The 12747-nt window shown below is 40.6% G+C and overlaps 3 protein-coding genes across 6 annotated transcripts in view; all 3 read left to right on the top strand.

Moving 5' to 3' along the window:
- The first annotated feature begins 582 nt into the window (after window positions 1–582).
- trim107 (tripartite motif containing 107) lies at window positions 583–2587 on the top strand. The gene has a single exon (XM_018677643.2). It carries the CDS (start codon window positions 583–585, stop codon window positions 2152–2154), a length of 1572 nt encoding a protein of 523 aa, XP_018533159.1. The 3' UTR covers window positions 2155–2587.
- Window positions 2588–2810: 223 nt separating this feature from the next.
- tpra1 (transmembrane protein, adipocyte asscociated 1) lies at window positions 2811–9948 on the top strand. Its single transcript, XM_018677632.2, has 11 exons — window positions 2811–2998; window positions 3881–4064; window positions 4240–4372; window positions 4971–5057; window positions 5985–6057; window positions 6234–6313; window positions 6452–6562; window positions 6671–6731; window positions 6916–7018; window positions 7519–7599; window positions 7688–9948. Exons 2-11 carry the CDS (start codon window positions 3892–3894, stop codon window positions 7956–7958), a joined length of 1173 nt encoding a protein of 390 aa, XP_018533148.1. The 5' UTR covers window positions 2811–2998; window positions 3881–3891; the 3' UTR covers window positions 7959–9948.
- A 345-nt stretch (window positions 9949–10293) lies between these two features.
- The window catches only part of LOC108884027 (MICOS complex subunit mic25a), a 49840-nt gene continuing 47386 nt past the window's right edge, over window positions 10294–12747 (top strand). Inside the window, exons 1-3 of one of the 4 annotated variants that reach the window (XR_007814272.1) lie at window positions 10294–10533; window positions 11335–11431; window positions 12362–12416. Coding sequence is in view for 3 of the 4 variants with exons in the window: in XM_018677634.2 (XP_018533150.1) it covers window positions 10450–10533; window positions 11335–11431; window positions 12362–12416 (236 nt within the window). In the remaining variant the exon portion in view is untranslated. Of the gene's footprint in view, window positions 10534–10712; window positions 10749–11334; window positions 11432–12361; window positions 12417–12747 lie in introns of those variants that run through there. The other 3 variants (XM_018677634.2, XM_051074391.1, XM_018677637.2) reach the window with 3 other exon arrangements.

Genomic DNA, 12747 nt, shown 5'->3' with positions numbered 1-12747 from the left:
AAACTTTCTAACTTAATGTAACTTTTATCTTGCCTGTGTATCTACATTTTGGCTCAAATTTCTTTGGAAAACTAATTTTACATATATGCATATCATGTCTGGTCACCTCGTGCAATGCTGTGTCATGTTTACGGCTGTTGAGTAACTTCCCTAGTATTTCCTGGTGCAAGTGCAAGAAAGATGCACAGTATGTTTCAATATTATACAGGACCATATTTACCATAGAGCACACTGTGGTCACATCATCGCTATGTTTTTATAGAATATTATATATTTTATACACTGACTCGCCCATATCTCAGACTGAATAGGTATGACTCATTTTTTAACTGTACTTATCACCTGTAGGCCAACACATATTTTCCAACCATATTTATTCCTTACAGTGTAGAGAGGGCTTGAAACAGCATTTAGACCATCAGAGAACCTGAAAAGGTAAAATAAAAGTTTGGTCAAAATCTGTCTTAAGGGGAAGAGACTCACATATGATATATTTTTTATGTAAGTAAATTTTAGTTCCTGTTGTACTGTATATTTTTGAGGCCTTACCCTGAGTTGCTTGTTTTTCCAGCACCCGCCACCATGTCTGTGAGTGAGACTGAATCAAAACTTTCTAAGAAGAATCATCCAGATGCTTTGGTTTTGGAGCTTACTTGCCCCATCTGCTTGCAGCTCTTCTCTGAGCCCGTTTCTCTTCCCTGCGGTCACATCTACTGCTTAGCCTGCCTTCAGACCATGGGAGAAGGCCTCGACCAACACAGCTGCCCTGAATGCCAGGCGGTATATCAGGGAACCATTGAACTTGCCAAAAGTCTCAAAATGTGCAGCATGGTAGAGTCCTACAAAGCCACCTCTGGGAAAATCAGCTCCACTGCAAACCCTTCAAGTGTCAGCCATGTTGTAGCAGTCAAGAATCGTGATAGCTCAGCTAAGGATGAGTCAGAATACCACCAGGACTTAGCAACAGCTGGGGGGAGCCAGGAGGAGTGTGCACAATGCAAGACAAAAGATGACATAGACATTGGGTCTGGATCCACAGAGCACCCCTTTTCTTTGGATCAAAAACAAAGCAGCAACAAGGGCAAAATGGAAATGGATGAACCTAAATTCAAACTGGCATCTCAAGTCACAGAGCTGAATGTCAAGTTGGAGATGGCAGAGGGCTTCCTTAGGAAAGAGAAGGGACGGGAGTTAGAGGTGGCCACGGCTAACGCTCAGCTGAGGGAGAAAGCATCCCAACTGTTGGAGCAAATAAAGGATTTGTCACAGCGCTATAGTGTGCAGGTGAAGCAGATGATTGAGCAAGAGTTAGGTCCAGGCGAGGCCACTATAGTCAGTCGAGTCAGTCAAGCCTCTGAGCTGACTAAGCAGCTGAGGCAGGCTATGCTTAGAGCAGAGTCCCTGTTGACTGAAGAAGATGAGACTGCATTTAATGACGAGCTCCAAAGCCTACAACCACATATTGTGGAGTTAATGGCAAAACCACTGGGAGAAGAGGAAGACCACGTTGAATCTAAAGTCAACCCTGCACGAGTCTGTCCCAAGCTGGAAGACATGAGTGCTGAGCTGAGGGAAAGACTTGGAGAGATTCAGCGCTCCCTTAGGAACACCCTCAACCCTTCAGAGGTGACCTTTGACCCAGAGACAGCCCATCCCAACCTTGTTCTCTCAGAGGACTTGAAGACAGTGACTTTCAGCACCACGAAACAGCCCTATCCACCCTCTCCTCAGAGGTTCAGCAGCTTCTTCCAGGTCCTCAGCACCCAGAGCTTCTCCGAAGGTGAACATAGCTGGGAGGTAGAGCTCGAAGGCTCCCCGTGGATCATTGGTGTGTGCTACAGCGACAAGATAGCACGTAGCGGGTTGCCCTCCGCTCTGGAAAGCAGCCGGAGCTCATGGTGTCTGATGTGGTTCAACAACCTGCTGACAGCCTTCGAGCAGGGTCATGATGTGCCGCTGAAGAGGACCACAGTGTCGCGCAGGCTAGAGATCAAGCTGAGCTTCAAGACCCACAGGCTGAGCTTCTACAACATCAGCCCCGTTAGCGGGAAAACTCATGTGTACACATTTAAGGCTAACCTGACTGAACCGGTGCACCTGGCTTACAGAATGATGTCAGGACACCCAAAAGCACGTGTCACTGTTTATTCATAATCATAACTACATTTCTACTGCCTATTAGCAAATGCGTTGCATAGAGGAACAATGTAATAGTATTTAAAACACCCAAGTTGAGTCTTGATTTGTATGATGAAATAATTTAAAGTAATCATATAAGACAATTGAAAGAATTGAGTAATTCTGATGGCACTTTGGTTGTTTTGTGCGATAGGACTGCTTCTCCACATATAGACATAAAAACACATAAAATACATTTGGCTGAATTGTTCATTGCAGTGTGCTTCAAATATAATGCTCAAATACAGTGCTCAAAGTGTTCAGATGTCCAGAAACATCATTATATTTGTCTTTTGTGTAATGCACTCTTAGTGTAAAGGTTCAAACAAAAAACCCATAAACATTGAAAAAGAATGTTTTATGATGCTTTTCTAGTTCCATCAGACAAATAAAGTCCTTAAAAACATAATTGTATCCGAAGCTTTATAATATATTATCATCATGTTCATATTATCACTCTCTCATACCGTACAATTTGTTTTTCTTACTTATAATAAATGCTAAAAAAAAAAAAAACCCTGCTTTTTAGATTGCCATGCATTGCCACAGCCTGCCTCTTCTAAAGATAAAAAAAAATACACATACGTCACAATGTCGTCTCGCGAGACTTGCTACACTTGTTTGGCGAGTGTGTGTCAGCTGACCACACAGGGGAAATTTATTAACGAAACTATCCAGCACAGCCATGCCCCGTATCAGTGATCGATTTGTTGATCGATTACAGCGTGTATGATAGCGTGTAGAAGCGCGCGCTGGAGTCATATTGTTTCTGAAACATTTTACAGCAAGTTGCGCCCTTGAATCCGAGTCTTCTGAATAGGTAAGATGTAATTTTTTTTATCAGTTGTAGCTCTCGTTGTGTTGGTCCGGCGTCATTGCACTTGCACCAGTATCACGTTTGTTTTGATGCTAACGTGAGCCAGTCGGGTTTTTAAACAGTGGTCTCTAGTGTTAATTAGGAAGTCACATTTACTGTCATCGTTGCTGTGTCTGTCTCTGACGAAAACGCGAGAAGAAAATATTTTAAACTGACAAACAACACACCTCCGGACTGCAGCTAGCAAGCTGTAAATAGCAGCGTTAGCCAACACCTGAAAATCCCCTCGACACACTGAAAGTATTTTGATAAACCATATGAAGGAATTCTGTGTTTGGTAACGTTATGATTCCCTTTATCATTTTCAGCCAGTTCTTGCCATTTTTATTTACTCCAACCAAGTCAGGTACTGTATCTTGACAAGTCGCCAACTGTTGAGTAGGCGTTAGTAAATGCTAATGGGATTAGATTAGTTACACCGTTTGAAACTTTAAACACCACACATTGGCTGATGTAGCAGCCAGATCTCGTTACCAATTATTTATCTCAAAATGGAGAACGCTGTGGCAGGAGCCTGACCTTGTACAGCAATCCAGCAATTGTACACAGGTCTTCTAATGCTTTTTAAATATTTGGGTGTAGCTGAAACAGCAGAAATTGAGTTGGTATGACAGGAGTGTTACCTAACCTATATTGAGTTGTCTTATGCACTCAAAAAAGTTTGTACCTGAATTATCCTTCTTAAACCCTACTTCATAAGCTGAACCTCCCCATACATGAGGAAAGCCTTAATTCTTAAAAATGAGAAGTAACATGTCTGCCTCAGCTGATGAGAGGAATCAGTTCCAATTAATATCTGTCATAATCAGATTTTTTTCCCCACAGGCTCTGACACCATGCTAGCCACAGTGACTGCTGTGGTTAGGTTTGCTCAATACAACAGCAGTATTTCACCCACACCATGGGAGAACACATCAGCATTCCCAACTTGGAAACCTGACACTGAAGCCAACATCACCAAGCCTCACAAATGTCTGCAAGTTCTGTATGAGGACATTGGAGACTCCAGGTACTCAGTAGTATACTGTAGAGGAAATAGTTGAAATCCATGAAGGCGTCAGTAAAACGTACTTTAGATTTGAATCCACATGTGACAGTGACAGAAATGCAAACTCGAAACAATTCACTAACTCACACAAATTCTACACTATGCTCCTGATCTGACCTTTCTCTCTTTGTCTCAGAGTGCGGTTCTGGGACATTTTACTGCTAGTGCCTAATGTGGCCTTCTTTGTATTCCTGATGTGGAAGCTGCCCTCAGCCAGGGCAAAGATTCGACTCACCTCTAGCCCCATCTTCGTCACCTTTTACTTGCTGGTAGGACTCAAATTACAGAAACGCTATTATACAGTATTCTGAATAAAGTTGAGCTTGATGTTGTGCTACACAGCAGTGATTATGTCTGTACCAGTTAGTCTTTGAAACTGCAAAACAAAGTTTTGAGGATCTGGCTATTTCACTGTGGCTCCACGTAAAAGTTGTTGGGACAGTGCACCTGTTAATACCTCTAACTTTCACTTTCTAAGACAAATGACCTTGTCAAGCAGCTTACTGATAAGGTTTTCTCTTGTTTACTGCTCTGCTTTATAATCTGTTCCTTCTCAGTGACAGGTGTTTATTACTCTTTGTTTCCAAAATTTACTGCATCTATCTGTTTGAGTTATCATTCCACTGATGGTAACCCAACAACAAAGACTCAAGAGAAGGGGATTTCTCAACTCTGCAGTGCCTGGCAAGGCAATAAAGGAACTCTGCTCATTGTTTGTCACAAGTGTTAACAGTGCATTGTTTTAATCAGTTATGCTTCTATACTCATTATTATTATATTATTATACTTCTACTCCAGGACATGTTTTGATTGTGCTCAGAACACAATAGAAGTCGTCTAACTTGTTGTGTGGACTGTATTTCTCAGGTTTTTGTCGTAGCAGCAGTTGGAATCACCCGGGCTATAGTGTCCATGACTGTCAGTGCATCCAGTGCTGCCACCATCATAGACAAAGTAAGGAAGCACCCAAATAATACTTTTAGGACTAAATAAGTTTTGGTTGTAAGTAAATACAAGTGAATTCAAAACACAGTACTGGAATATGCTTTCACTTCTACACTGACTGACAGGTCTGTTAAAGACAGACCTATTCTGTACAGTGCATGTGAGTATGTAGGTGATGGAAACAAATCACTAGATTGAGGTTATTTATAGAGATAAAAAGATGGACATTATATAATTATAGGCTCATGATTTTTGCTCTTTATTCACCAAACTTACATACAAAAACACATACAAAAATACCATTTGTAGCGTAGACATTTTGTAGTTTCACAGTTTATTTACATGTTTTATTCGTCATGCTTAAAGCGATTGTGTGTGCATTAAAAAATTACTCTTCACATTTTGTTACCAGAAACATATTCGTAGCTGTACTCATCACAAAATGCTCAATTTTACTGTAAACTTCAGTGGAAGAAACACAGCTGTTCATTTGTAGGAACATACAGTCTGGGGGAAATTGGTTTAAGAGGCATTCCTTTCTAAATGGTCTGATTATTTATTTTATTTATTTATTTGTTTGGATTCCCTGGAGTTTAATTGTGTAAAATAGTTGCAGCTTTGCCCTTTGGTTACTCCTTTATGGAATAACAAAGGCATGATAGGAGCTGCAGGATGACTTTCATGTTTAAAACTAAAAGCATGGCTGACATTCCGCACATACCAGACAGGCCCCTATGGAGTTCACAGTGATGGACCTAGTGTTCCCTAGCACACTGGTCATGGCTGTTCTGTTGAAGGGAAAAAAAAACAACAAAAAACGATGATTATATAACGCTCTAGAGTCTGACCTGACCTGTAAAGTTATCATGAAATCATGCTAATGTTCTGGGTCAATATTGCCACAGTGGATTCTCATGATGTTTGTTGTCTCTTTAGGTGCTGTGGGAAATCACCCGTTTCTTCTTGCTGGCTATTGAGCTCAGTGTTATCATCTTGGGACTGGCTTTCGGTTAGTTTGCTGTACTGGTTTCAGTTCCCATTTATATGTTAACCCGTGTGGTGTGCCCATGTTCTTTCACATGACACATCTGTTTCAAATGTTCACTCTGTTTATCCAGTTTCCCTTTATAACTGAAGTTGGTATGCTATGTATTTTTCAGTGAAGCTTCTTTCTTTATTTATCAGGGCACCTGGAGAGCAAGTCCAGTATAAAGCGTGTCCTGGCCATCACTGCAGTGCTGGCTCTGGGTTACTCCATCACACAGGTAATGACAGATGAGGAGAGGTTAAATAATTTTAAAACATTCACTGGAATTATGACGATTACATTCCACAGCAGGAAATTTTGATTAGCTGTCATTTTGGAATTCATGCAGATAAAATAAATAAATACATTGTTTCAGGGCACACTAGAGATCCTATATCCAGACAGTCACCTCTCCGCCGAGGACTTCAACATCTATGGCCATGGAGGACGGCACTTCTGGTTGGCCAGTTCCTGCTTTTTCTTCCTGGTCAGTAACCTGTAGCCGTGCAGAAAGCGAGTGAATCGAGCAAAAAGATACCTCAGATGCCCGAGAACTGAATGCTAATATTTGACTGAATGCAACCCCTTTTTATAGGTGTACTCTTTGATTGTGATCTTGCCTAAAACTCCATTGAGGGAGAGGATATCTCTGCCATGTAAGTAACAGATTTCATATTTTCACAGATTTGAAGTTAAAAGATAAGCGTTATATTTCATTTAAGTATAATGATTTATGAATATGATTTATACCCACGAGAATGTACCGCACTTTCCGTATGTGCTATTTCTCACTGGATGATGCCAGTGTCCATTAATCTGTGTTTTGCTTCCTCTGTTTAGCTAAGAGGAGTTTTTATGTGTATGCTGCCATCCTGTCTCTACTGAACTTTGTCCAGGGCCTGGGTAGCGCTCTGCTTTGTGCTGGAATCATAGAGGGACTCTGGTCAGTATTATTCTCATGAACACTGTGCATATTTGTGTCCAATGTATTAACCACATAACTGTGGATATAAAAAGATGTGTGTTTGGATGATTGAACTGTTGTGTAAATTGACCTGCTTATGCCACCAATGTAGGAAGAGAAATATAAGTTGAGTAATAGTTTTGGACTTAGAGCAGCTATGGCTTTAAAGCATTAGGTTTATGTTGGATAACATCTGTAGAAAAATGTTCAGGATTTGCAGCTGCATGGCTGTTTTTAAACCTTTTTGTAATTGATTTTGTTGCCGGGGTTGCAACCAGGGGAATGACTCACTGTTTTTGTGGGTCTTGTGATTCAGTGGAGTTCAGTGCAGTGTAGGTGAGAGGATGAGAATGTAATGAACACACACTTTTAGGGCTTTTTGTGTCTACTGAAGCTGATGATCTCCCTATGCCCCATGTCTTTTAATGGGACTTATTACTCAGTTTTAAAACCTCTTTGTTTTGTCTTTTCTGATCCAGCTGTGTGGATGTTACCACCTTCCTGTATTTCTCCACATTTGCTCCGCTCATCTATGTCACATTCCTCAAAGGCTTCTTTGGGTATGTATAGAAATTTATACTGTATAGTTGCACTTAATACAGTTAACCTGTTTCTTCCTTTATTTCACCACTTTCTCTTCTCCCACAGTTCAGAGCCCAAGATCCTTTTCTCCTACAAGTCACAGGTGGATGAGCCAGACGAAAGTGACGTCCATCTTCCCCCCACTGTTGCTACAACTCTTGGCCGCAAGGAGCTGACTGACCAGGGCCTCTTCTACTCCTCCACCCAAATTGATGGCTCTGGTCCTGGTAGCTCTCGTATGGTGGGAGCATACCTGGATGATGTTGCCTCTGGACCCTATGGGTCCAGCAGCATTAACAGCATTGAAGCTGATCGCTGGAGACCTATCAATGCGTGAGAAGATGAAGAGGAAAGTGGAAGAAGAGAGATGGTTATACAGCTGGACTTAAATGTTGTGCATGTGTAGTGTGTTAGGCAGGATGGTGACCAGAGGAGTTGGCCTAAAAAAATGCAGAGTGAAGTAGGTGGACATCAGGGAAAGGTAATCTTGGCCTCTCTTTGAGGCCAAGACAGGTTAACAAGTGGATACTTTAGGAGAGACCTTTCCGAGCCAATTATCTGAAGGACTGTGAATTTAGCAACTGCTTTTGTAACACTGTTGCCAGAGTGCACTGCTGCTGTAGCTCCACACTAGGAGTACTGTCCCTCATTGTGGCCCTGACAGACTCCATGTTGATTCTGTTTCACAGGCTCTTAAATGTGGGGGCTTACCAACTCGTCTCAGCACGTTTTCTATCATTCCAGCATCAACTGCTCAGTCCTCAGTGATGAAGTTTTAGCCCCATGTTAAGTAACCAAGTCTTTAAAAACTGTCTAACATTCTTTTGATGACATCTCAGCGTCGGTACATTCCCGCTAAAGCCTTTGAGTAACAACATCTCTCCTGACTCTGCTGCCTTGTATTAGGTTTGTGACTCAGCTGTCACTGTGCCTCTTTACACAGGGCAAGGACTCGTGCTCATTCAATTTGATTGGTGTACTTTGTCTTCTGAAATAGGTGCTGTCCGTCCTGTTAACAAGTGGGCGGTGTTAAGGTGATGTGTGTCACTGCAATATATTAAGGAAATCAGTAGCTCCTAAATACAGGCATTGTATTAATTTCAATGATCTTAAACCACCTACAAGGCTCTCTGCTGGAGGCTGAGACACAAGAACAGTTGTTGAACAATTCAAATAGCATCTCAGGCATAAGCTCTCTTCATTTCTTTCTTCTTATTTATTTTCTGCTTTTGCTTTAACTTCTTACGCTGGATTAATCATTCCTGCTACTGAAAGCACATATGTCAGCTTCATAGTCATTGAGGAAGTGTTATCATTTGTGTGGTTTGAACAGCAAACGTGCAGAAACCTATTTTGTGTATTCCAATTCAGACCTGCACTTATTTCATATCAGCATATCTAGTTCAGCTTTGCTTGCTGCAGAAGGGTTGCTGTTGCGAAGTTGGGTTTTTATTGTGCTGCTAACCTCTTTTTATTTTCCCATGTTAACAGTTTTCAAAAATGTTATTACAAGTGGTAAAATTAGACCAAAAATTGCTCAATTTTATAGTATCAAATGGTGGTATTGACACAGCTTCATTATATAGATAATAACCTTTGAATTCCTCTGAGCATGAAAAGCTCAGGAAATCATGTGAGTGATGGGTGATTTTAAAAGACAATGGATAAAACTACTGGACTGTTGTAGAGAAAATGTTTCATTCTGATTCATTTCAGGCTTAAATTCATTGTATTATGGTCCAGCTCATGAACTCATACTTGTCATGTAGTATTACTACAATAGCATATTTGACTCTTTTGAAACCACCTCACATCATTTACTTATGCCTACCAAGGAGGTATGGTGGATGTAAGCTCGCCCCTGAAAGTACTATATGTTTGATAGGAATGGATTACTGTATTTAAGCTAGCAGTATTCATAGATAATGGTGACCTGTTTGCAGAAAATATAGGGTTGCATCTATTTTTTCACCATTGTAAAGCAACAACACAGTAAAGAGGTAATGTATTTCCAAGAAAATACAGTATTTGCTCAATTCTTGAAATATTTTAATATTCATAGTTGAATGCTAGTGAGCACTGCTGCTTTACCTGGAGTGAGAATAATGATTGGGAAATCAGTTTGCTGTTTCATGAGCTCACAAGGTACATTGTTATGGAAGTGAAGTGCACTCTCTTGGATAGTTAAGATGTCTGTTGGTGAAATCATTTTGCAAATGATGTGTAAATTGCCTTTTTATTTAAGTGCATTGATTGTATGATATTCAGCCCGTATTAATGCGATGTGTTGAGCATTCCATGAACTACAGAATAAACCATGGACTCTTTCCCTTGGTTGTTTTGGGAATTGGACACCGCATCAGGGTTTGTGAAGACAATATTTGGGATAGGACTCCACCCTGTGGTTTCTTGTAGCAACTACACTCTAGGAATAGAGCTATAAAAAAAACAAAACAAACAAAAAAAAAAAAACATATTTCCTCGTGTGTTTATGTCACCGGTGTTTCATACATCTAAGATTCATGTTTCTTTCATATTTAGCACTAGAAACTAGCTCACACTAGTCTGGCTGTAGCATAACTACAACTCCCATCTACCCCCAGTACACAGAGGTCCACGGCCATGAATCATTGGGTCCGAATTTTTTCATCCAACCAATGAGCTTTGAGGATACTGCAGCGCCAGAATGACCTTTATTGGAGTATTTTGACCACCAGTCGCTTTGGCGGCTTCTCCTGCCGCTTTCTGTGTGTCCCTGTCATCAACGCTGGACAGGGTTTTTACTATTATTTTTTTTCTTATCAGGTGGAAACGGGCGGCTGGTCAAAATGGGAGCAAATGGCAGCACCGGTAGGAAAGTGTCATTCGGACTGGACGAAGACGAGAAGGTCACAGTAATTGAAGGCGTGAAGGTAGATATAACGGAATGTATCAGCTGAACGGGGGAAATATGAAGCCAAAGTTTGAATCAGTTGCGTTTTTAGTCGTAAACACTGAAGCTAATGACGGTTAGCTAATGGGGCTTTTGCGGTGGTGTCGGTCTGAGGTGCGCTGAAAGGCTGTCAGGTCCCATGTCCTCAAATGAACCCGGTCATACCCCTTCTCTATGCCCAGTTACCGCTATACGGTATGTAAACGGTCAGTAGGCTATCCTTACAGCTTCACGAATTACAATTTGTAGCTAGTAGTAATGGCCAGATAAGGGCACATTGACGCAGGCAAGTGAAATGTCACGTTTATTTGCTGGCGAAATTTCTAGTTACATTAGCTAGATATGCTATATAAGGCAGTTACAGTATTTGTCATGTTATATTAAATATAGATAAAAATTATATCAATGGCAGACGGTGTAAAACACAACTGTGGTTAGTTTCAGAAGCACACAATTAGTGTCCCACTTGTGAACCTACACACTGCACAGTGAAAGAACAAATGAATAATATGTTCATGTGTACATTCATTAAGGCTGCTAGCTACTCTTTGTCCTACTATTCAGGAAGGACAGAGAGGTCAGGCGCAACCGTACAGGCTGCACGTCTTAAATCTGGTAGGCAAGTAAGTGACTTACACAAGGACACTTCAGCAGGACTGGAGGGTAGAGTGTGCTTTTACTCTTCTGTTTAACAAAGGCACACAGTCTATCCTGCACACACTTCAGAGGCTTCGTATATGTGTGTTTATGTGAATGTGTTCTTTTCCACATTCCTGTTCAGCTCTCAGAGGATGTGCTCCGGCGGATGAGAGAATCTCAGGGGTCTGACAGCGCCAAGCCACCACCATCTCCATGGGACAGTCACAAACCACCACCGAGTATGTCCCAGTCAGAGACTTTTATTTTCCTACAGCTCCCATTGGGAGGCCCATTGTTTCTGCAGATGTGTACATTTGCCAATTTATCAGGTACACCTAGCTAAAACGAATGCAGTCTTAATACAACAGTCCTGCAACAAATGCTTCCTGTTGTTTCTGCTGTTAAAGTGTATTGCATTATACATAGTGGTGTGTCTGCTTTATAACCTACTCTTATTGATATGAATTGGGTGAACAAAATAATAGGAGTACCTCTCATAATAATGCAATACACTTCAACAGCACCACAAACTACAGCCTCTATAATGATCACTCACTTGAATCAACACTTGTTTAACACAGTTTCAACAAAAAACAGACTCTGAAAGTGTCATGAAAAAGGATTTACTACCAGACTGATCTATTAGACTGCATTAGATTTAGCTCTGTGCACCCAATAAACAGCCAACTGAGTGTATGTCCACATATATTGACTGATGGGAATAGTATCAGGATAAAGGTCAACTCTACTGCTGTGTGACTTTTTTTATACTGTTCATTATAGAAAGGACAGAGCATAGTAATCATAAACTATCATGTGTGTACTTTATTGGAATATTTAATCTAAAATTCAGAGAGTTTGAGCCTGGAGCTGCCACCACATCAGGGTTTGTGAAGACAGTTGCACAAATAAATGTTATTAATTGATAATCAAAGTTTGTATGTAAATATTATTGTAACTGAAGTTACATTTAGCTGTCACTTGACAATTGTATTAATATTAGAGACAACAGTTTAAAAGGAGGACCAGTTTTAGTCAACTTTAAAACAAATCATTTTGTCCAGACCTTAACCCTTCATATAGCAGTTACCATTTGTTCCATCTGTCCTGGGAACTGATCCATATTCTAAGTGCTCATAGTATTGATATTCATCCCATTTGAATTTCAGGTCCAAAACCAACAGGACCTTCTGCTACAGAAATACAAGAAGAACTGCGCAAAGAGTAGGTGCTCATAATGTCCTGATCATTGTCTTTTTTTGTTGGTATCAAGTTTCATTGGCTGTTTCATGTTTGGCTGGACATGCAAAGTTAAGGACACCATAACTGTGTCTGTATTATATTATATTATATTTACTATGTATTATAATAGTGCATTAATATTGACTGACTCAAAATTGGATACCTCCCTCAGGTATCAATTAAGTATTGCAAATTCATTATGGTAAATGGTGTATTTGCAGTAACATACATTTTCATACATTAAAGTTGAGCTTTCTGTGTCAACACAGTCAGCTTCTAACCAGTGGAGGTGACACATGTATACCATAGCAGT

This window comes from Lates calcarifer, linkage group LG12 (assembly GCF_001640805.2).
Source record: "Lates calcarifer isolate ASB-BC8 linkage group LG12, TLL_Latcal_v3, whole genome shotgun sequence".
Classification (NCBI taxonomy): Eukaryota; Metazoa; Chordata; class Actinopteri; family Centropomidae; genus Lates; species Lates calcarifer.
The sequence above is the reverse complement of the archived record's forward strand: the minus strand, read 5'-3'. Positions and strand labels throughout refer to the sequence as shown.

What these genes read in the sequence shown, in the direction of transcription:
- trim107 (XM_018677643.2), top strand. Translation starts at nt 583, where the DNA reads ATGTCTGTGAGTGAGACTGAATCAAAACTTTCTAAGAAGAATCATCCA.
- tpra1 (XM_018677632.2), top strand. Translation starts at nt 3,892, where the DNA reads ATGCTAGCCACAGTGACTGCTGTGGTTAGGTTTGCTCAATACAACAGC. An exon ending in GTTCCTGCTTTTTCTTCCTG is followed by an intron (nt 6,563 to 6,670) that starts GTCAGTAACCTG and finishes CCCTTTTTATAG; the next exon opens with GTGTACTCTTTGATTGTGAT. An exon ending in TTCCTCAAAGGCTTCTTTGG is followed by an intron (nt 7,600 to 7,687) that starts GTATGTATAGAA and finishes CTTCTCCCACAG; the next exon opens with TTCAGAGCCCAAGATCCTTT.